The following is a 24,935-nucleotide window of genomic DNA, read 5'->3' as shown; positions in this document are numbered from 1 at the left end:
ACCATACAAAAACAAAAATAAAATGGTCCCTATCTTCAAAGTATTTATATTCAGGGACAGGGGGAACTAAAGATAATTAAATGTGGTATGTGGTAGAACAGACTAACTGTGCTCTGAGTGAACTAGAGAAACAAAAACCACTGTGTCTGAGAGGGAAGATTTTTTTCAGAGTATTTGAGAATTGAACTGAGTTTTTTCTTTTGTTGGGTTTTTTTTTAGGATTTTGCAAGGCAAATGGGGTTAAGTGGCTTGCCCAAGGCCACACAGCTAGGTAATTAGTAAGTGTCTGAGATCGGATTTGAACCCAGGTACTCCTGACTCCAGGGCCGGTGCTTTATCCACTGCGCCACCTAGCCGCCCCTGAACTGAGTTTTGAGGAAAAGATAGGGTTTCCACAGCTAGACTGTTGTTATTGTTTGTTCTATGTTCTCTAAGAGGACCTATGACTCAGAAAAGTGATGTTATGACTTGCAAGTGAATTGGATTTTCATGAGGTAGGGTTATGCAAAGTCATCAGGTCTCCCATTACATAGAAGCCATCACTAGTTATCCTGATCTACATTTTGCCACAGCTGGAGGAGACAATGATGGCTCTTCTATGTAAGGGGCAAACCCAGGGAGTCAAATGGTGTATGGCAGATATCAAAGAGAGTGAGGAAGTTGGTCTTACTATAGCAGATGGCCCATAAAGTGGTCAGGGTCAGCTATGAAGGACCTCAAATATTTTGTCCAATAAGTAATGGGGAAAAGCAGCTAGATGGCACAATGGAACACTGACCTGAATTCAAATCTGGTCTCAGATACTTATTAGTTGTGGGATCCTGGGCAATCACTTAACTCCAAATTGAAAAAAAAAAGCAATGGGAAATCAATTTAAGCTCCTCAACCAGAAGAGTACCCTTATGAAAGTAATTTTAAAAATATATATATAAATCTACCTATTTTGCCCTACTCACAATTCTTGGGTTTCTTCCAGAATGCACAGGAAAACCATGGACTGGCTGTACCAACCCCATCTGTCCCAGAGGATTTTGTGGACAAAGAAGTGACAAATAAAGGTACTTGTGTTCCCTTGTCTTTGGGCTGTAGGGTTCTTAATCACTGGTTATTGCCTCCAAACATCTAGTTGTTCTTCAAGAGCTCAAACTGGCCAATCACTATGCAAAATCTATCCTGAGATCTAACCTTATCTTAAAATCCTTGCCCATAGATATAACTGGATTTAAACTGGAAAAGAGTTATGGGAGGGAGGAAAGGAGAGAATAAGGGATGAACAATAACTTTTATTTGGGGGGGGGGGTGGAGTTCAGGGATGAGTCTGGAGGGTTTGGAGGGAAAGCTTTTCTAGAAAAAGTAACCTGTTATTCCCATCCTAGTATCTTTCTTGGTTTGAATCCAAGTTTCAGAAGTATGACCTGGTCCCTGCCCTCAAAACATTTAGTTTGGTTGGGAAATCAAGGTATAAAGCAGAAATAAGATGCCTAATAAAGGATAATGCCTAGTGAGCAGGTCAATTAGGGTTAAGGGTTTTGAGAAGACAGAGGTCAGACACCAAGGAAGGAAAGATGTTATCTCCCAAACCAGGGATGATGAAAGCTGTTACCTAATGACAGGCTAGTCTTCTCTATGGGTAGCTGGTGAAATGGATAGAACACTGGACTTGGAATCAGGAAAACTCATCTTACTGAGTTCCAATGTGACTCCAGATATTTATTAACTATGTGACTTTGGACAAGTCGATTAACCTTGTTTGCTTTGATTTCCTCAACTGTCAAATGAGCAGGAGAAGGAATCAGCAAACTATGTCACTATCTTTTGCCAAGAAAACCCCAAAAGGGGTCTCGAAAAGTCAGATATAACTGAAAAACAACACAGTTCTCCCCATGGCTTCCTTCAGGGCTGTAGGTGGAAGAGGGAGAGATAAGAAATAAATATTGAGGGGAAAAAAATGTCATGGGGATAGGGATTCCCTTGGTCATAAAGTAGCTATAGCAACTATCAAAATCTTAGAAATTCAAGTTCATTCTTGAAGGAGAACCAGGCAGCTTCAGGAAGGGTGACCAGTTCTGGGAAAGGGAGAAGCTAGACTTCTCCCTGGCAGATATCACCATCTGGTAAATGTATCTTCTCCACTGGGGAAAAGTTGGATGAGGGATAAAATGTTACCTCCAAGCATTTAAGTGCTTTTTTAGAACTCAAGAATTCATTGTAAACTGAGAGAACTATGCTCTGCTATCCTTTACCTGCAAGTGTAGCAAAACTAAACTGGAAGATTTGGAGACAGAAGACATAGCTGAAAAACATCTGTTTTTTTGGAGGGAGGAGGAGAGGAAAAAGCTAGGTCTACCTCCAGCCCAGCCTTCCCATCCCTAATAGGTAACAATTCCCCCTTTTCCCCTCCCCCCCCACTGCCCCTACTTCCTAATCCTTTTGCTGTCCCTCTTCTGCATGTGCCAGGAGAGTTTGGTCAGGTGGACCAAGACCCCTTCACCCAGATCCCTTTAAGTCATATAGTCCTCCTACCCTGCTGTTAAGAAGCAGATCATGTTGCTAAGTATGCAGGACATCTCTCCTACTTGAGAAACAGGAACTGATCATTTAACTTTAGGGGTGAACTTCCCTGGAGTAGGAGATGATGAGATGGGTACCCTGGAAGTTCCCAGCCCAACTCACTCTTCTCTCTCTTTTTTTTTTTATAGACAGCAGCCTGCAAGTCAATGGTAACCTCCGACTATACAGCTCTGTGGGTGACCTGAGGTCTGGACACTATAGTGAAGAGCCTATCATCCCTCCACCCCCTGTGGGCCCAGCCCCAGGACCACCCCCTGATGTCTCAGTGTTCAAGGGGGAGTCTCCACCCCCTCCCCCACCTTCTATGGCACCCCCACCTCCTCCCCTACTGCTGGAACCCTCACCCCCACCCCCACCCCCACCCTACATGGCTCCACCTCCACCACCTGTCCCTGGGGCTCTGCCTTCCCCATCTGCACTCTCCTCCCCACCTACCCCTACCCCTCCAGACTTTATCCCTCCAGCCCCACCTGTAGCCTTCTTGGCACCACCACCACCTCCTATGCCAGCCCCAGGACCCCCAGTCCCAGAGTCTCCTCGTACCCCAACAGGGCCTCGGCTCTTCCCTTCTAGTGGTGTCTCCAAATGGAAATCAGAGACTGTGCTAAATGGGGGGCAGTCTGAGGCCCACAAGAACAGTCCTCCCAGAAGCCCTGCTGTCCCTCCTACTGAATCCAAGCCTGAACCCCATCTTACCTTCCCCCGTTCCTTCAAGGTACCCCCCCCTGCACCTGTCAGGACCTCATCCATCCCAGTTCAGGAGTCTCTTAGGAATCCTCAAGAGGAAGAGGAGACTCCTAAGAAGATCTCAAACCGGCTTCCCTTACCACCTAGCTTCCATATCCGCCCTGCATCCCAGGCATACCCTGATGGGACTCAGGAGCCAAATGGCCCCAGGAAACTTCAAAACACTGTGCCATCCAGTCCACAACCTAGCCAAACTAGCCCCAGAATAAACAGCAGAACAGCAGTACCACCCCCAGCACCCCCTCTCCCACCAGAGGCTCCCCCTCTCCTGCCAGAGGCTCCCCCTCTCCCGCCAGAGGCTCCCCCTCTCCTGCCAGAGGCTCCCCCTCTCCCGCCAGAGGCTCCCCCTCTCCTGCCAGAGGCTCCCCCTCTCCCGCCAGAGACTCCCCCTCTCCCACCAGAGGCTCCTCCTCTGCCTGTGATAGAAAAGGTCCCAGTACCACTGATAGGGCTAAGGAAAGGCCCCAAACCAAATTCTCCCATCCCCAAACCCAAAACTCCTATCCCAGAGGCTGAGGTCTCCTCAGAGCCTGTGGACTGGCGGGATCCTAAACAAATGGACAAACTGAGAAGTGAACTGGCAGCCTACCTCTGTGGCTCAAGGAGAGAACACTCTCCCTGCAATGGGACTGGTCCCATACCCCACTCCAAAGTTGGAGAGAACAAAGACAAGAGTCCCAGTTTACCCAAAAAAGAGCCTCCCCCAAGTCTGACTCTCCCACCTGTGGACTATGTCCCATCAGACTCCTCAAAACCAAGTGTCCAGCGCATCAAGAGTGAGCTGGAAGCCCTGATGTCCCCCTCACTGGAGAAGGAAACTAAGTCAGCTACAGGTCTCCAATCACCTAAGCCCCGACCAGAAACCAAAAGGATAGTTGAAAATGGAGCTGGAGATGCCAAACTTCCTAAGCCAGTGGCCAAGAAGTTCCCACTTCTGCCCACCTCACCCAAACCTGAAGCAGAAAAGGATCTAGGCATCCCCACAACCAGGACTATTAGAAGAGCAGAAAAAGCCACAGAACCTCAACCATCAGTAATATCTTCTCCCCTAAAGGCTAAGGGTTCCATTTTGGTGCCTCCAAAACCTGATAGGATGGGAACTACTCTTTCACCAGCCCCTGCACCAAAGAGTCCCCTGGTTCAAGAGGAGGTGCCTATTCTCTACAAACCTCATCAGGGCCGAGACCAAGCACACTCTGGTCAGGAGGCTGCTGTGATAATACCCAGTCCTGCCAAGAGGGAGCCTGAAGTAATAAAGGAAATTGAAAGCCCATCAGTCAAGAATCCTGAAAAAGATCAATCAGACAGGGAAGTCCTCAGACACCCAGTGACAGGGGAGGTAGTAGAAAGAGGATCTCCAATGGCCCTACTCCTTGCTGCCAAACAAAGGGCCCAGAAGGGCCGGGCTCGAGGCAGTGCCCGGGGCCTCTCTTCATTGCCAGGGAGTCTCCGTGGCAACAGAAATCAATCGGAGTATGTCTCTGAAAGCATCATCTACAGTGAGGTCAAACCCAACTCCTTCACAGTTGTGCCCAAGCCTATCCGAGAAGTAGAACAGGCTCCCCAAATGTCCACACCAACTCAGTATGACAGACCCAACAAATGGGGCTCCTCATCCCCAAGAGGTCCAGTGACTTCAGAGTCCCAAACCAGGCAGAGATGGTCAAAGGAAGAGCCTCAGGCTTCCCTGGTGCAGGGAAGATCAGTTTCTTCCTACAACCCCCAAAGCTACCTGCTCCCCAAGTCCTTCTCTTCTCCATCCTCCCCTTCATACAAGAAAGGTGAGGAAGAGGAGGAAGAATTTAACTTTGAGGTCATCCCACCACCCCCCGAGTTCAGTAACGATGCTGATCTTTCTAACCCACCTGCTCCAGCCCCAGCTCCAGCTCCACCTCCACCTCCAGCTCCAGCCCCAGCCCCAATCCCAGCCTACCAGGGCCATAGGGGTTCTCTCCGAAACAGCTTCTCAGACTATGGCCCAACCTTAGATCTGGGTCTTCCAGGCTATGAGCGGCCATCACCCTCAGCATCCCCAGGAAACAGTTACTCCCATTACTACTCCAGTGTCAACTGCAGTGGGAGTGGGGGCTTGGACCGCTTCTCCAGTGCAGGCCGCTCCCTCATTAAGAAACGCCTATACCTCAGTGAGACTCGGAGAAGCCCTGGGCCCCCGCGTTGTGGCCTAGGAGGTGGAACTGCCCGAAGTCTGAGTACCCCAAATGCCTTTGGGTCCCAGCCTGTTGGAACCTATGGGACTGGACACGGAGGAGCAGAAATGCGACGAGTTAATTCTTCAGGTCGGGCACCTGGGGGTCTGCATACTCGAAGGCTATCCCTAGAAGGGACTGGAAGAAACGGACCCTATGCAGGAGGGGGAGCTGGCAGTGGAGGACCTGGGGACAATATATACAAAATATCTAATACAGACTACAGTTTTGCCCCAGCTACCAGCAGGTGAGTCCTGGGGTAAACACAGAAGATATTAGGAAAGGAGGGGCAGCTGACCTGGGCCACACTAGGATAAGCTACTTATAGCAGCCTCTATTGCTAGCCTTTTGGAAAATCCTCCTCCCTTCTTTTCTTTTTCTTTCACCATCCTTCTCCTTTCCTTCCTCCTTGTATAGAAAGGGACCAACATTAACTGCCAGATCCCAGCTGCAGCCCTCCATAAGGGTTTCTTTATTTACTTTCAAAACAAGTCACAAGACAGGACTACTGGAGCAGCCACTTTCTTCTATTTGTTCCTTCCCTTGCTAGGCCTCTGGACATCTTAGATAGACTTCCTCTCCCCCCAAACCCCAATTCTTTTTTTTTTAGGTTTTTTTTTCAAGACAAATAGGGTTAAGTGGTTTGCCCAGGGCCGCACAGCTGGGTAATTATTAAATGTCTGAGGTCAAATTTGAACTCAGGTACTCCTGACTCCAGGGCTGGTGCTCTATCCACTGCACCACCTAGCCGCCCCAAACCCCAATTCTTACTGCACTAGATTTGATACCTGTTTCTCAACATACCTCACACTGGTGAAATAACTTCTCACCTTTCCACTGAACCTCCTACTAGACAGAAGTATCTCACTTGTGTGATAATTTAGATAGTTTCCCCATTTTGCAGATAAGGAAACTGCAGTCCAGAAAAGTAGCATGCCTAAACTCACAGAATATATTATGTGGTAGGATAAGGGTGCAAAAATCCAGAACTTCTGGCTATAATTCAATGTTCTTTTCACTATGACACACCTGGGCAGCCATTGCTGTAGCAGCTTTGCTATATATGACCCATTAAAGTGAGTAAAGAAATTTCCTCCTTCCCCGCCAAACTGCCCCTCCAGTGGTGGGAGTAGAGGGGAAGATATCAATCAATCAATAAGCATTTATTAAGCCCTAACATATCCCAAGTACTGTGCTGAGGATACAAAGAGAGGTGAAAGACAGTTTTTGCCCTCAAGGCACTCCCCATCTAATGGGGAAGAGAACATACAAATCTAAAAATACTATGTGTAAGTTAAATGGGAAATGAGGAATAGAAAGATGGCATTAAAATTAGAAGAGATTGGGAAAGGCTTACTATGAAAGATAGGATTTTATTTGATAATTAAAGAAATCCAGGGAAATCAATAGGTATAGTTAAGAAGGGAGAGCACTTCAGGAATGGAAGCTAGAAAAATTGCCTGGACTGGAAAGATGGAGTGTCCTGTTCTTTAAAAAGTACATGTAGAGGAGGAAAGTATAAGAAGACTGGAAAGGTAGGAAGGATCTAGGTTATAAAAGACTTTTAATGCCAAATAGAGCATTTGTATTGGCTCCTGGAGGTGATGGGGAGCCACTAGAATTTAAATAATTAATAATTAATTTAAATAATTAAATCTGTGATTTAGGAAAATCACTTTAGAGGCTGAATGGAGGACAGATTGGATCAGGCAGACCTACCTGCCCACTGTTGTAATAATCAAGGCAGGAGATTATTAGGGCTGAATCAGAGTAATGTCATTGTCAGGGAAGAGAAGGGGGAAAATAAGAAATTAAAGAAAATTTTGCAAAGGCAAAATCTAAAAGTTTTGGCAACACTTAGCAGATGGTAGGTGAGAGAGAGTGAAAAGTAGAGGAAAACTGCAGGATTCTAAGTCTGAGGCGGTATTACCTACTACAGTAATAGGGAAAGTAAGGGGGAAGAGAGTTTAGCAGGGAAAGATAGCAAGTTTAGTTTTGGATATGATGAGTTTAAGATGTTTATTGGACATACATTTGGAAATGTTGGAAAGGCAAATGGATATGTGAGATTGGAGGTCAGCAGAGAGACTGAGACAGGAAAGGTAGATTTAAGAATTATCCTCATAGAGATAGTAATTTAATCCATGTGATCACCGTGGTTATATCTGGGGAGAAAAGGGTCTAGGACAGACCTCTGGTTAGACGGCATGATCTAGAAGAGAATCCAGCAAAAGAGACTGGGAAGGAGCAGTCGGATACTTCGTAGGAGAAACCAGTAAAGAAAAGCATAATCAACAATGTCAAAGGCTACAGAGAAGTTGAGAATGAGGATTGAGAAAAGGAAAAGATTGGAATTGGAAACGTTAGAGCAGTTTTGGTGAAATGATAAGATTAGAGCTGGATTGTAAAGGGTTAAAAAGAGAGTGAAAAGAGAGAAAAATGGAGACACTTATTGAAGATTACCTTTTTCAAGGAGTTTAGCTGAATAGAGCAGAAGAGATTCTGGTGATTTTTGATACCTTTCTAGAATGGAAAAATTATGTGAGGTTTTTTTTGAGGATGAGATAGGTACATTTGTAGGCAGTGAGAAGTGAGCCAGTAGACAAGAAGAGATTGGAAAAAATCCACAAAGTAGAGTTTTCAGAAAAGGTAATCTGTTGGAGGAGATGAGGTAGAATGAGATTACTAGAAAAGGGTTAGTTTACTTTAGGAAAAAAGACCACCCTATCATGGGAGTCAAGGATGAAGAGATAAATGGCAGAAGGCATCTAATTGATAGAATGGGAGAAAGAGGAGAGAAATTAGAGTTTCTGGCAAATAGCCCTAATTTTTTTTTAATATAAAATATGAGTCAAGGATCTCAGTTGAGAGAGTTGGGGGGGGGGGGGGAGAGATAGGAGGCATGGGAAGGTTTGAGGAGGAATAAAAAGGTTTGGAAGAGCCACTGTAGAAAGTAGAATTTTTTTTAAAACAAGTGCCTGTCCCTTCTTTATCTTTCCTTCCTTTCCTCTCACCATCTTTTCCTAGATTCTTTCTCCACCCACTACTCTCCTATTTCTACTCTTCCTATTCCTTGAAATCCCATAGTTTTAGGCTGTTTGTGGAGTAGAACCCTAGAGTTTCAGGGACTGGCAATTTTATCAATGTATGCTTACTTTGGGCCATCTCCACCTAGCCCCCCCCCCCCATCCACCCACCCAGTCACAGAAGGCACCCATTTCTGTGAGACACTGTTGAGGAAGAGTGGACCCAGGTTATTGAGGCCAGGGATATGGGACTGGGAACTTGGAGCTAGGTTGAAGATGCTTAAGAACTCAGAAATTCTTTTCTCTGGAAATAATAGTAGTGCCAAGGTCCTCAGTGCTGTGTGTGTGTGTGTGTGTGTGTGTGTGTGTGTGTGTGTGTGTGGAGGAGGAGGGGAGGGTCTATGTCTTTGTGCTGTTTCTCATCAGACCAACTGCCTACAATGCTCTAACTGCCTTTCTTCCCAATCCTAGGACATCCCCCAGCAGTACTACTAAATTCAACAGTCCACTCAACACCTTCACAGTGCGCCCTGGAACCCGACAACCCATTTCCTATGTATACTCTGGGGCACATCGAAAAGCCACATCCTGAGCTCTTTGCCTGCCTCAGTGGGCTGGCACATAGCTGAGAGGCAGATGGACAAATGAAAAGCAGTCTTCTGGAGAGAATGAGAAAGCTGTTTGAATTTTATTTGACAGAACACTGTCGTTGACACCTGGATTGATTTAGATGTTGAAGGGGAAGGAAGAGAAGGGGAAGACATTTGGCCAGGATCCCTGATTAGCCAAAGCCTAATTTTCTGGTAGGTTAGATCCTATGCCTCAACCCCTTGCCCCCCAACAAATACAAAAAAATTTATGAGGTTTTAAAAAGTTCAAACCATAAATAATAGTTTGTGAGCAGACTATAGTAGCAGGGCCACTGTCCACCAATCTCCAGGGCTAACAAGGGTTCCTAATTTGAATCTCATGAGATTTTTAACAGGATCCCATAGAACAGCTGGAGTTTACATCTGTCTGGCCCTCAAATCTTGCTCAATGTACTTGCCACTTTTGGGAGAAGACCTGACCAGGTCCCAGGGGAGTTAGGGATCTTTGACTTACAGCCATCCCAAAGTTTTCACTCCCCAAAAATGGAAGGGCCCCTGAGGCCCATTTAGAACCACTCCACTGATGTGGGTACCCATGAAGATAAGATTGCCTTGGACTGCTGCTATTTGGGGAAGAGAGGAACTATATTGTATTTTTTCCATTTACTTAGGCCAGGACTAGTGTCAAAGGTAAGATGGTGAATGGACTTGCTGTACAATTCAAGTCTAGGTCTTCTTGGCTATGATTTTTGGGATCAGAACACAAAGGAGCCAGAAGACTCAGACTATGGGGTTTTGGAGTCATTAGCTTAGCCAGACTTTACAATAGGCTTAGGAGGAGGAAGCCTCACAGATCTTGCCTTATTCCCCTAACTTACCCCCTCACAAAAAATTGTTCACCACAAATATCACTGAGGTTTTAAAGCATAGCTAAGGATTGAGAATAAGGGGAGGTAGTGTCCATGGATGATATATAACAGATAAGTTTAATGGTTAACTGAGAAGTGAGGAGAGAGAGAGAGAGAGAGAGAGAGAGAGAGAGAGAGAGAGAGAGAGAGAGAGAGAGAAGGATTTTGTCCAGCCTATCTGGCTCAAGGCAGGGACATCTGCTCCAGAAGCAGTATTCTTTCTTGGGCCTCAGGCTTAGGGAAATGACAGGAGTTGCCTCTGTCCCCTGGGGGGGTCAGAGTGCTCCATTAAGTGACAAGGATTATGAATGATGTCCATGTGTGGATACAATTAGTCAAACCCAATGTAGAATGCACAGAAGCATTGAGGAAACAAGGCTTAGTTTGGGGAAGAGGGGAGCAGAGGAATGGGTGTGCAGTCTGATGTAGAACTTAAAATATCCCTGCATATCCCTCACTGAGTCTAGAACAGGGTACCTGCCCACCTCCTTATAAGAAATGTACTTGACCCTACCTCCAAGACTGGCCCAGGCTCTATGTATATGAAATTTGTGTGTATTTTCTCTGCACAATGTTTTGTAAAAAAAGTGTATTAACTTATATTCTGTATTAAAGCACACACAGAAGGGGTAGCGTATGAACTAACTTCTGTTTGTTAGAGAGGGCAGAAGACTGGGTTTTTCTTGGCTTTGGAAATAAACAGGCCTAGTTTGAAATTACTGACTGTGACCAGTTCTCCAGCTGTGCAGGGTGTTTGGAATTATTATGATGGAGGGGGAAGGGACAAAAGGGAAAGGGGATGGGAGGAGAAATTGGGTAGATCCTTTTCTTTCTTTTCCTAGAATTTTTTCTACTCGGACTACCTTTCCTTCTCTATCCCAGATGAGAGGTGAGAAGAGCTTATTTGAAGCTCAATCACGACGATAAATGCCTTACATTTTAACTTCTTAGGAAAACTGTGACAAGGCTGGTAGCACTGGGGCCTTGGACAAGTCCCTTCTTCTCAGTGAAACTTAGTTTCTTTGTCCATAAAATTCTAAAATCAATCCTACTCTAAAATGCTATGATCTAGCAAAGTCAGTTTTACAGAAGAGAAAGCTGAGACCCAGAGAGATGAGTTGGGCCGGAAAAATATTAGAAGAAAACTGAAGACAGTAGAGGCTGAGGCAGTGTGGCCTAGGGAAAAGAGCATTGGAGTGGGGAGACCTGGGTTAGAATCCAGACCCAACCACTTGCTGGACATGCCAATTGATCTCCCTGGGGCTGAGCTTTTTCATCAAATAAAGAAGCTGAGCCAAATGTTCATGAACTCTAAGGACCTCCTTCCAAGACTAAATAATAATTGATGCTCTAAAGAAATAATAGGGAGCATAAAGATGGCCAAGAATTTTGTATCTTATCTAGGTGAAGTAAAAATTAGTTGTATTTTTCCCATTTTACAGATGGGTAAACAGAAGCTCAGAGAGGTTATGAATTGCCCACTTTCACATGCCCAGTAGGTGTCAGAGAAGGGATATTAACCCAGATCACCCTGACCCCAAATCCTACACTCTATTCACTGTGCCAAACAGCCTCAAGCTAGTCACAATGAGTCTGAGACCTAGCCATTATGTTGGAGAGGATGTTTATATTTCCTCCTCTTTTTTGGCAGAGGATTGATGATGGGGGCAGGGAAGACTAGAAAGATGCCCTGATTATACATCAACTTGTACCTCAGAGGGAGGAATGTGAAAAATTTCCACCAGCTTAAACAACTTCCCCGGGCCTCTCTGGTCCTCCATGCTTCCTCATTCCCCAGCCTAGTTTCAGCAGCTTCCCACCAGAACCTGAAGCACACACCTAGTTATAGGTTCCAATTTCTGGGGTGTTCACAGCCCAATCCTGAACTAGTCCTGGTCAGTTCCTAGAGGACCAGAAGTAGAGGACAAGATCGTCCAAATGCTTGGGGCCCTATCTCTTTGGATAGCTCCCCTAAATAAATAACTGACAAGTTTCCCTACTGTACCCAAATAGCAATTTGATGAGAAAGGGATAAGTAGGAAGCTTTAACTTAATCTCTGCCCAGCAGGAAAGGTTGTGGTGGGAGAAGAGGGTTGATGGAAGAAGAGGCTTATCAGTTTGCTCCAATCCCCAGAAAGTGTTGTTTGGAGCAGGCTGACATAAATAGAATAGACTGACCTCACCTGGAGTTTCTGCAGTCAACTGCTACCTGTTTGGAGTTCAGCCAAAAAGCCCCAGGCCAGGGCACTCCTAGGCCAAGCCTTGCCCAGAGAAAATTTGTGGACAGGTGAGTCAACCACAGGTAGATGGAGCAGTGAGTGCTGAGCAAAGGGAAGGATCTTCCCACACTCCTTTGGGACTCTGTAGTCCCAAATGGCCACATTGGAAACCTACAATGCAGGGGAGGGAACCATTAGATTCCTGCAACACCCTGATCTCTGGGGATATACCTGAACTTATTGCCAGAGCCTAGTCCCAGGGGCCTCCCAGATCAACTTAGTACTTTCACTATCAAACCTGCTCTGGAAAAAGAATCTCCCTCACTCCTCCTACAGGTGCCAATACATCCAACCAGTCATTGTGAGATCTGGTGGAGGCTGAAGAAGGTGGAACCAAGTTAATTGAGATAGAGCACAGCCCTTAAACATTTCAAGATAACAGAGAATTCCAGCCTAGGCCATCTCCTAGCTCTCAACAGTTCTAAAATTAGAACTTACTGGAAGCAACTTATAATTTATCTTTCTATAGCCTTTTACAATTTGCCAAGTACTTTTCCCATTATATCAAATTTGAGTGGCAAGCACTAGTATTCCTATTTTACAGATGAGGAAACTTAGGTCAGGGACATTAAGTGACATGACTAGGATCACACAGCTCAGGAGAACTGGAAGAGATCTCAGAAAACGTCTTGGTTCAACCCCATCATTTTATAACTGAAGAAAATGAAGTCCAGAGAAGAGACTTCATCATAGAAGTGGCAAGGAAATGGAGGTCAAATCCTGATTCCAAATTCAGTGCAACTTCTACCACATCAACCCACCTTCCCTTTCAGAGTCAGAGGAATTTGAATTTCGAATTCTGCCTCCTGAAAGTTTGAAAGATAAGCAAGGAGTAAGAGAAGGGAAGCACCTATTCCTTGCAAAGCTGACCCAAAAGTGTCTGGTGGCATCCATGTCCATTGGGCACCTAAGCCATAATCTTTCCCAAATTCTCTCTGGCTAATGAAAGCTTCATAACCCCTGGCTGTTTTCACTCTTAAAACTCAAAACATATTCCATCACCTCATCATTAGTAGATAGAGCAGAGAGTATGTATTTCCCTCAGAAGATTCTATTGATCCATATTTAGGGGATATGAGTTATTGTTGCTCTCTTCCCACAAAAGTCAAGGTAGAAGGAGTCAAGCATGAATTTTTCTCTTTCTTTGTCTTCCTATCAACTATCTTGGCCTAAAAGATCAGCCTTCCCATTCCCCCACCTTCAAGGAAAATTGTGTCCTTTTTCTTAAAACTAAAATTTTCCACCTGTGCTAGAGACTAGCAGTCTCTAGGAATTTTACTTTCTCAAGGCTCCCTTCCTTCACCATCTTCAGTGTCTGCTTCTCTAGTGGCTGCTACCAGGAAATTTTCACATTTTCTGTAAAGGTTGAGTAGTCAAGGACCCTTAATGATTAACTAGCCCAATAGCCTACTTCTGGCCACTCCCACTGGCTAGTCCCAAAGTATCTGATTGGCTGGCTGGATAGGTGGTTTATTCCTATTCCCAAGTTTGGCATTTTTCCAAGGATGTGGTCAAAGGCAAGTTGCATATAAAAAAGTCTGAGACCCAAAGTAGGTAAGTGACTTTCTCAAGACCTCATGGTGAATAATTCTTGACTCCTACTCTTTCTACTCCTCCAGGGTCTTTAAAAGAACTTCATTTGTTCTTGTTTACTCTTTAATTATTGTCCTATTTCTCACTTTCACTGAGAAATTCTTTAAATGAAGAGTTTTCCCTGTCTCTCTCATATCTATCTTTTCTTTCTTCTGTCCCCCTTCCTCCTATACACACTTCCTAGCCTTCCACAATCTGACTTGAGTGTCCACCATTTTAGTGACCTAATTAATCACCATGTTCGATGTTTTTTTTCCCTTTCCTCTCCTTGGTTTTCATAACATTGCTGCCTTCTTCACTTCCTACTCTGCTGACTACTCCCTCTGTCTCTCCATCCTGAGTTCTTTCTTTCCATCTCCTTAATGTAATGTTGAAATGCTAGAGCCTTGATCCTCAATCTATGTAAGACACTCTTCCTCAGATAATGATCCATCCTCATAGCTTCAACTATCACCTTCTATGTGGATGATTCTCTCTAACCTCAGTCCTCTTATCTGCATTGTAGATACAATTACATATTACAATATCATTTTCATGATGCAATACAATTTTTACAATTACATATTACAATATGCAATTACATATTTCCAATCTTTTAAAATAACTTCAAAACTGAACTCTGTGCAGTCATTTAACAGATTGAGTGCCCACCTAGTTTGATACAAAGTGCCCACCTAGTTTGATACAAAGGACCCAAGAGACATGAGATTGAATCTGAGTTGATATAACTGAGCTGTGTGATTGTAAACAAGTCATTTCCTGTCTCTAAACTTCACTCACCATGCCTGTAAAATAGAGAATAATATTTAGTGACTTCCCCTAGAATCTCAATATTAGAAGGGACTTACTTCACAGTTCTTCTGATCTGACCCCTTCTACAGATTTCCTCACAACTGACTCAGGCTCTTTTTAAAGACTCTACAACTACCCAATAGGGCTCTTGACAACCTTAGAAGTGTTAGAGAAATGTGAAACAGAACCAGAGTCTGTGAATTGTTGCAAACTCAACAATCATTGATCTAGAAAATGGGCTTGCCTTCATTCTTGCCTTTCCACCAGAAGGAACTACTGTCATGATCTTTTTTGTCTTTAAGCTATTTCTTAAGCTATTTCTTCTTAGGGGCGGCTAGGTGGTGCAGTGGATAGAGCACCAGCACAGGAGTACCCGAGTTCAAATCCGTCCTCAGACACTTAATAATCACCTAGCCATGTGGCCTTGGGCAAGGCAAGCCACTTAACCCCATTGCCTTGCAAAAAAAAAAAAAAGATATTTCTTCTTTAAAATGTTATCTTCTGAGAAAGCTTGCTGTTTTCCTAATCATTTCTCTTGTAAAGATTCCCAGTCACTAAATTCATTGCTTCCTTTCCTGCTTAGTCTTTTATCACTCTTCTCTTAAATCTAATCAGTCTAATCAGTCCTGTTGAGTCTTTCCTCTTTCTGTCCTGTGTGTCTCTTCTCCATTCCTGCTGCCACCATCCTTGGGCCACAGAATGTCACAGCTGCAAAGAATCTGAGACTCCTTCTAGTCCTGGGGTTCTTTATTTTGTTTGTCATGGACACAAACAGGGCCATCTGCTGAATCCTTCTCAGAGTAAGGTTTTGAATGCATGAAATTAGAAAAATATATAGGATCACTAAGTAAAGCAATTATATTCAAATGCAGTTTTCAAGAAGAATTTTTTTTAAGGTTTTTGCAAGGCAGTGGGGTTAAATGGCTTGCCCAAGACCACCCAGCCCAAGGCCACCCAGCTAGGTAATTATTAAGTGTCTGAGGCCAAATTTGAACTCGGGTACTCCTGACTCCAGGGTTGGTGCTCTATCCACTGTGCCACCTAGCCACCCCCAAAACATTTTTAAAAAAATCAAATTCACCGACCCTAGATTAAAAGCCCCTGTTCTAGCTCAACTCTCTCTGACTCTGTCTCCCCTCTTTTTCTTCTCTCTTTCCCCCTCCCCTTTGTCCTCTCTTCTTCTTCTTCTTCTTCTTCTTCTTCTTCTCTCATTCTTTCTCTGTCTCTGTTTCTCTGGACTTCTGATTTAATGTAGGGAATTCCTTAGGTGAGGAAACTTCTCTAATCAAAGCAGATTTGCCAGTGTTCTTTAATTTACAATTACCTGGGTTCACAGAGAAGTTAAGTGAATTTTCTGAAGTGATACAATCAGTATGAGTCACAGGTAAGACTTGACCCCAGGTCTTACCTGTCTCTAAGGCCCACTCTTTATCCATTACACCAAAATGCCTCTTTCTTACCCTCTCATTTTAAAAAGGACACCGTTGAGGTCCAGAAATGGGAAGTAATATGCCCAAGAAGTAGAGAGATAACAGCAATAATATCTAACATTAATAGAGCACCTTAACGTTTGCAAAACACTTTACATACATTCATCTCATTTGATCCTCATAAAAACTCTAACATCCCCTTTCAGTAACCTGCCCAAGATCACATAGCTAATACATATCTGAGGAAGGTTTTGAACCTAGATTTTTATGACTCCAGCTAAATGACACAGTGAATAGGGTGCTGACCTAGAGTCAGGAAGACTCATCTTCCAGAGTTCAAATCTAACCTCAGACACTTCCCAGCTGTGTGATCCTGGGCAAGCCAGTTAACCATCTTTACTTCAGGTTCCTCATTTGTAAAATGTGCTGGAGAAGGAAATGGCAAACCACTCCAGTTTCTCTGTCAAGAAAATTCCAAATGGGGTCACAAAGAGTCAGACACCACTGAAAACAACTCAACTACATATTAGTAGCATCAAAGGTTCAGTCCCTATTCTTATTCCAATAATAAGAATGAGTCCTTTCTCATAATTGTCTCATTTTGTAATAACATCCTTATGAGCTTGGTAATGCAAGCAGAACTGGTTTTATGAAGATAAAACAAAAGAGAATTCTGTCTTTCTACAGTGTTGCTTGCTATTTCAAACAGATAACCCCTGCCTTCCCCAGACTCTTCTCCACCAGCTCATCTCTAATAGGGGGCATTCTACAATTAAAGGCTTTTCATCCTTGTTTATATGCAAATTCCCCTAGCAGTAAGAGTCTAGTCCACTGAGACAACTAATAGGAGCAAATTTGAAGGATTAGAAAAAAATAAGTCTAGAACACCCAGCATTTGGAGAGAATATGGGGAGGGAGGGACTTGCATAGGCAGAGCTGAGTAAACACAAAAGACAGTATGATGTAGTAGAAAAAAATGGCAAGAGATTTGGAAACAGAGATCTCTTCAAATCCTCTATCTACTCATTTCTAGTTAGGTAATTAAATTACTTTCACTGGGCTTCAGTTTTCCTCACCTGTAAAGCTAGGACAATACAATGACAGTTATATTTCTCATGAAAAAATGTACCTGGCAAAATGCTGTATGCATGTAAATTATTATGAAAACATTGGACCACTGTGGTCTGACTGCAGTAGATGAAAGAAAGGCAGTGGAGGAGAGAAGCAGAGACAGAAACAAAAAGAGAAAGAATACTATGAGGAGAGTGGAAGACAAACTTCCAAACTACATATTTTTTCCAAGGGCAGACCCTGAGGCCTGAGCTCAAACTAATTTATGCCCTGGGGGAGGTGGGGTGAGGCAGGAGGGAGGATACAACCCCTATTTGACAAATGAATGAATCACTTAGGGCTAACCCTAAGGTCACAGGATTTAATCAACAATGATCACAGAATACCTGCTTTGGCAGTTGGGAGATTAAGAAAAGGAGGAGGGAACAGATGGATTAGACTGTATGTGCTATGCCTGTTGCATTCATTTCTATAATGGCCACATTACTACTGATATTGGGTTTCAATGAAAAGCCTAATGTTTAATGTAGAGACTCACATTCCAATTCAATGCATTTTCTATGGGACCAAGAAAATTAGGACAGAATGCAAAGTAATTAATAGAAAAACATCAAGCAAATAGCTTGCCAAACTCAAAATGAATACAATCTCCCACAGATTCAGGAACCAATAAGAAAAGAAATCATAGGGAACAACTCTCCAGAAGGCAACCCAAGGTAGTAAAGGGTTTGACATGCCCTCTCCCTTACATCTTGCTAAAGCACTTCCTGCTTGTACAACCAGTTCTGTGGTCCAGGCACCCTCCTGCTCATCAGCTCTACCCACTCTGCATCTTCTTCCCCTCAATACCTGGAATCTTGCTGTTTTTGCTGCCATATTTCCATGTCATCTGCTAAAGCTTTTGTTACTTTATCACCCCCATTGCTGTTGCTGCCTTAGGTGTGTTATCACTTTCTGGATATCTCTGGGAATCCATGCCTTGAGTAGATGTTAGACCATCTTTTAGCTCTATTGTTTGTTTTCTAGCCTCCACTCCTTATCCCTGCTCAGATAGCCATGGGATTTATTGTCCCTCCCTTTGTCATAGGAGAGTCATAGCCCTAAATCTAAGCTGAACTACTTTGGTGGATGTGATCTCATTGCTAAAGGGCACCCCCCAACAACGAGGAATCCAATCGGCCTATGCCTTGTGGTCCTAAAAGACTCTGGTCCACTTCATCCTGTGATTCTTCTTCTAGAAGATCTATCCAAGGTTCTGGAAGGGAGAAACCTTCCTCCACTTCTTTTAGCCTTACATGGAGTTTGTGGGCTGTCCATTGGTTATTCTTCATTCTTACTGCTTGACCCACCCACCTTCTTTTCTGGTCAAGCATCTTTCTTATGATACCCTTTTCACTACCTCTCTTTTATAATAACCCTTCTCTAACAATGTGCTACACACATAGGCTTCTCCATTGCTCTTTGGATGACCCACAACTTTAATTACCTCTGAAACCATGATATTCCATGACTCACAACCACATCCCATCATTACAGAATAGTGGTATCAAAGGAAATAACATTTGCTTCAAGAAGAAATTTAGGGTCATTAAAAGTGGGGAACAATTTTCCAAAGTGAATCTAGCCTCTACTTCTGTTTAATTTAGAACCCAACTCATTGTCAACAGGAGCTGATAGACCAACTTTATATGCTGTTCATTTAAGTAGATATCATAACTAGCCATGTTAAAGGTGAATTCTTTTTTTATTTTTTCTCTATCCTAAGTTGGGGTCTTCTTAGTATACACAAGGAATTAGTAACCTTCCATGGCTAGAGAGGCTAGAGGCTAGAGAGATTCAATCAATAAGCATTTATCAAGTGCTTATTATATGCCAGGCACTATGCTAGGTGATTTTGATACAAAGAAAAATGAAATAGGCAGACAACAGAAGCATATATAAAACCCATGCAAGGCAATCTTAGAAAGTACTAGCTATAGGGATTAATAAAGGCATCCTGCTGAAAGTGTTGCTTGAGCTGTTTGAAAGGGAAACCAGGAATTTTGCCAAGAAGAAAAAGTGAAGAGGGAATCATTTCAATCTTGGCGGACAACCAAGAGGCACAGAGTTGGGAGATGGAGGGAAAATGTGAGGGACCACAAGAAGATCAATATGAATGGACTAGAATTTCTAGAATGAAATGATGAATATTAAGTCTAGAAAGTTAGGATGGGGGTGGCTAGGTGGTGCAGTGGATAAAGCACCGGCCCTGGAGTCAGGAGTACCTGGGTTCAAATCCTGCCTCAGACACTTAATAATTACCTAGCTGTGTGGCCTTGGGCAAGCCACTTAATCCCATTTGCCTTGCAAAAAAAAACCCTAAAAAAAAACCTCTAGAAAGTTAGGATGGGACTAGGTTATAAAGAATTTGAAATAATTTGAAATTTGATCCTATTGGTACTAGAAAGTCCCTGGACTCTATAAGTGCTTGGGTGGGGGGAAATGTAAGGGTTACAACATGATTGGACCCACTCTAAGCCCCTTTTTTCAATTTTTTCCCCTACCCACTTCTATTATTCAACTTTTTTTTCAGTTGCCTCTGACTTTTTGTGACCCCCCATTTGGGGTTTTCTTAGCAAAGATACTGGAGGAGTTTGCAATTTCCTGCTCCAGCTCATTTTACAAATGAGGAAACTGAGGTAGATAGGTTTAAGTAACTTACCCAGGGTCTTATAGCTTGTAAGTGTCTGAGGTCAGATTTAGACTTAGAAAAGGATCTATCTACTCCATCTGCTGTATCACCTAGCTGCCTTACCCATTTCCACAGTTGTGTAATCGAGTGACAGAAAGACTGGTTTTGAATCCCATCCCACCTCAGATACATACCAGTCCCTTACTTCTTTGGGCCTCTTTCCTCATCTGCAAAATGAGGGAGCTAGACTTGATGAAGCACAAGTACTGTGCTAAGCATGTTACACACATCTCATTCGATCCTCACAACAGCAGTCCTGAAAGGGAGCCACTGTGTTTACTCCAATTTCCCAGCTGAGGAAACTAAGGATGACTTCTCAGGTTCCTTCTAACTCTACATCTAGGATCCTATTGTCCTACAATTCTCACACCAGCCCCAGCACTCAGACTTGTAAGTGGTCCTGAGGCACTTACAAAATCACTGAGAAAGCACAAGAAATACTGAAAGGAAGAGGGGGCCCCCTGTTGGCAAATTCCTCACCCCACTAATGTATTTCATTCTTGTCCAAAAACCATGGAAGCTCACTGAGGCCCATACAATCACAACAACCACAACAGCTAACATTTATATACTGTTTGGGTGCCAGTCACTTAATGTTACAATTATTATCTCATTTGATCCATATGTTTAGGAAAGGGTCTTTGGGACTATTTGGGTCTCAGTCATCTGGGGGATCAGAAGCAAAGGCAGCTCAACTTTCTGCTCAAGGCCTTCCCTGGAAGTTACGAATCTACCTTACCCACCATTTCCAAGACACCCTCCAAAAACATTCTTTGGTTATAATGCAATGGAAAAATGCATATAACAAGATAAATGAATTTCAAATCTTGACTTCCCCACTGGCTGCCTGGGTGTCCTTCAAAAGATCACTACTCCCTGAGCCTCAGTTTCTTCATCTATAAAATGAGAGGAGTAGGACTAGTAGACCTTCAAGGTCCTTCTCAGCTCCATATCTATGATCCTATGACCTCTTTTCCCTGAATAAGAATGATTATATTTCTACATCCAAATTGTTCTCCTCACCCTTTCTTTCCTTTTTTTTGTTTTTTTAATTTAATATTTATTTATTCTCATTTCATACAAATAATGTTTTTATACATTAATAAAATATTCTTGTTTAAGAGTAAACAAAATACCCCCTCCCCCCAAAAATATAGACTTGCTTGAGCAATAAAGTAAAGGGGAGAGAAAAAAATTAAAATTAAAATTAAAATAATAATAGTAATAATTGTAGGTATGGCCAGGTGGCACAATGGACAGAGCACCAGCCCTGGAGCCAGGAGCACCTGAGCCCACATCTGGCCCCGTACACCCAACAATCACACAGCCATGTGACATGCAAGCCACCCCAACCCCACTGCCCTGCAATAACCAAAAATAAAAAAAAGACCCAAAATAAAATAAAATAGTAATAATAGTAGGGGCAGTTGAATGGCAGACAGAGCACTGGCCCTTGAGCCAGGAGCACCCAGGTCCAAATCTGGCCTCAGACACCCAACGATCACCCTGCTATATGGCCCCAGGCAGGCCACCCAGCCCCATTTGCCCTGCACCACCCCCAAAAATAATACTAATAAAAAATATACTTCAGTCTGTGTTCCAATACCACCAACTCTGTCACAGGTGGATCACATTCTTTATGATAAGTCCATCACAAAAGTTACTTCCATATTTTTCCACTGTTGCCATTGCTGATCACAACTCCCTCCTTTCATATTTCTTCACTACCATGTGCTATGTTTACTCTCTCCTTTCAGTCTGACTCTGCTGTAGGGTAGCTGAGTGGCACAGCAGACAGATCCCTGGCCCTGGGGCCAAGAAGCCCTGTGCCCCCATACCACCCCTTAGGCCCAGCATCCACCTGGCCCTATGGTCCCAGACAGGCCATCCAATCCCAGCCCCTTGCAAGAAGTAAAAAAGAAAATGTGTTATATCTGACCACTCTCCCCCCATGGTCCATCCTCTCCTCCATCACTCACATCCCCCCCCCACTGTCCCCCCCCACTTCTTACTCCAGATGCCTATACCCCATTGAGTATTCCTCTCCTAGCCACCTCTGATGAGAGCAGTTTCCCTCGTTCCCCCTTGCCTCCCCCCTTCCATATCATTGCAATAGCTCATTGCAATAAAGAAAAATCTTACTATATGAAATATCTTGGCCTATTCCTCCTCTCCTTTTTCTTTCTCCCATTACATTTCCCTTTTTTCTATTGACTCCACTTTTACAACATATTTTATTTTCAAATTCAGCTTTCTCCTGTGCTTCATTTATAAAAGTTCCTTCTACCTGCTCTGTTAATTGAGAAGGTTCATATGAGTATTATCAGTGTCATTTTTCTATACAGGAATACATGCAGTTCATCATCATTAAGTCCCTCATATTTTCCCCTTCTCCTCCAATCTCTATGCTTCATCTGAGTCCTGTATCTGAAGATCAAACCTTCTGTTCAGCTCTGGCCATTCCAACAGGAACATTTGAAATTCCCCTGGTTCATTGAAAGTCCATCTTTTTCCCTGGAAGAGGACATTCAGTTTTGCTGGGTAGTTGATTCTCAGTTGCATTCTAAGCTCTTTTGCTGTCCAGTATATTATATTCCAAGCCCTACGAGCTTTTAATGTAGTTGCTGCTAAATCCTGTGAGATTCTGATTGCAGCTCCATGTTATTTGAATTGTGTCCTTCTGGCTGCTTGTAATATTTTCTCTTTGACTTGGGAGTTCTGGAAGTTGGCTATAATATTCCTGGGGGTTGGTTTTTTGGGATCTCTTTCTCAGGGGGATAGGTGGACTCTCTCCATTTCTATTTTGCCTTCTGCTTCTAGGATATCAGGGCAATTTTCCTGTAGTAATTCTTTGAAAATGATGTCAAGGCTCTTTTCCTGATCATGACTTTCAGGTATTCCAATAATTTTTAAATTATCTTTCCTGAATCTGTTTTCCATATCAGTTGTTTTTTCTTTGTTGTTTTGTTTTTGTTTTTGCTTTTTTTGTAAGACAATGGGTTAAGTGGCTTGCCCAAGGCCACACAGCTAGGTAATCATTAAGTGTCTGAGGCTGGATTTGAACTCAGCTACTACTGACTACAGGGCCAGTGCTCTATCCACTGTGCCACCTAGCCGCCCCTCAGTTGTTTTTTCAATGAGATGTTTCACATTTTCTTCTAATTTTTCATTCTTTTGGTTTTGAAGTATTGAGTCCTGATTTCTCGTAAATTCAGCAATCTCCCTGAGTTCTATTCTTTGTCTAAAGGATTTGTTTTCCTCAGAGAGATTTCTTATCTCTTTTTCCATCTGGCCAATTCTGTTTTTTAAAGCATTCTTCTCCTCAATAACTTTTGGAACTATTTTATCCATTTGACCTAAGCTGGTTTTTAGTATGCTATTTTCTTCAGCATATTTTTGGATTTCCTTGACTAAACTGCTGACTTCATTTTCATGCTTTTCCTGCATCTCTCTCATTTCTTTTCCCAGTTTTTCTTCTAACTCCCTCATTTGATTTTCAAAGTCTTTTTTGAGCTCTGTCATAGCCTGAGCCCAATTTCTGTTTTTCTTGGAGTCTTTAGATGCAGGAGCTTGTCCTTCTTCATCTTTAGACTGAGTGTTTTGATCCTTCTTGGGCTCACAGGCAAAATATTTCTCAATGGTGTTCCTCTTGTTTCTCTGCTTGCTCATTTTCCCAGCCTAAGCCTGTTTTGGGGTTGCTTCCTGAGCTTTTGGGACACTCCCACAAGGATCTCAGTGTGTGAGGCTCTGTCCTCCCTCCTGGTCTGTGAATGACCATAAGCACCCTCCTCTGCCATGGAGCTGAGGTGGGGGGGGGAGGCCCTGCTGTTCTATTGGGGTGGGGCTAGACTGTGATCAGGAGGTGAATGTGGTCAGAACCCCAGCATCCTCTTCCAGGGGCAGAGGACAGAGCTCAGCAGTCTCTCTCTCTCTTCACTCCCCTCCCTAGTCTAAATGGGCTCATGCCCTGGGGGCTCCTGCTTACCTGCTCTGCCTGCTTATGTTTCCTGGATCTGGACTGCCTTGGCCAAGCTGCTGGCTGTGTGCCCTGACATCTGGGCTTCACATACTTGCTCTGGCAGAGGTGCCCTTCTGTTCCCCCAAGTTGTGCCTGGTGCTCCCCAGGGTGTAGATCAAGAAACTCCCCTTGCTGCTGTGAGCCAAGGCTCCCAGCACCCTGGGGCTGACTCTGGGAGACTGAAGTTCTTTTTCTCTGGGGGCCCACCCCCTGCAAATCCACCCCTCCAACCCTGGGGAGCAGAGCTTTTCTGCTCTTTTCCAGGTTACCTTGAGTAGAACTGCCTCACTGGTCCCTCTGTAGGTTCTTTTTCTCGAAAATTTAGTTAGAGTCCTTAGTTTAAGTTTCATGAGAGAGAGCCTAAGAGAGGATCCTCTCTTGTCGCCATCTTGGCTCTGCCCCCCCCCTTTCTTTCACACCTATTTCCTAGATCAACCAAACTTCAAGGGCTAGAATTCCTAGTTATAAATCTGAGTTAAGAATAAAGGTTGGAAGGTGGGGTTCTTGGAAACAAGGGTATAAGGCTTTTTGGGTGTACAGCCAGAAAATGAAGGAGCTGGTTTCTAAGTCCCTTCCAGTTCCAGTATCAGAAGTTTTTGCATAAATAGGGAAATGAAGAGCCACCCCATTCCCCCTCCCCCATTTAAAGGGAATTTTGGAAGAAACTGTACTCAGTTCTTTGAAATTCACTTTTTTTTTATACCTCAATCATTAGAAAGAACTGACAAAAATGTCAGAAAAAAAGTAATAACTTTGCAAAGAAAATTATACAAATAGGTTAAACATGAGAAGGGGCTTTTGTAATAACACCACTAAGATGTATGCTATTGTAGAGTTATTTTTCCTTCCTTTCTTTCTTTTGTCTTCTCCCATTCTCAAATCATTAAGCACATTATTTGTTTATAGCTTTTTATCATTACAAATAGATTGCTACAAATATTTTGGGGCATATGAATCTTTTTTTCTGTCTTT

The 24,935-nt window shown here is 43.4% G+C and overlaps 1 protein-coding gene across 1 annotated transcript in view; it reads left to right on the top strand.

The window, feature by feature from the left end:
- The window catches only part of C5H6orf132 (chromosome 5 C6orf132 homolog), a 45,656-nt gene extending 34,777 nt beyond the window's left edge, over window positions 1-10,879 (top strand). Inside the window, exons 4-6 of the mRNA XM_074189987.1 lie at window positions 977-1,058; window positions 2,700-5,772; window positions 9,023-10,879. Coding sequence (XP_074046088.1) covers window positions 977-1,058; window positions 2,700-5,772; window positions 9,023-9,143 — 3,276 coding nt within the window. The 3' untranslated portion in view covers window positions 9,144-10,879. The remainder of the gene's footprint in view (window positions 1-976; window positions 1,059-2,699; window positions 5,773-9,022) is intronic.
- The last annotated feature ends 14,056 nt before the right edge of the window (window positions 10,880-24,935 follow it).

The sequence above is a fragment of the Macrotis lagotis genome, chromosome 5, assembly GCF_037893015.1.
Source record: "Macrotis lagotis isolate mMagLag1 chromosome 5, bilby.v1.9.chrom.fasta, whole genome shotgun sequence".
Classification (NCBI taxonomy): domain Eukaryota; kingdom Metazoa; phylum Chordata; class Mammalia; order Peramelemorphia; family Peramelidae; genus Macrotis; species Macrotis lagotis.
The sequence above is the reverse complement of the archived record's forward strand: the minus strand, read 5'-3'. Positions and strand labels throughout refer to the sequence as shown.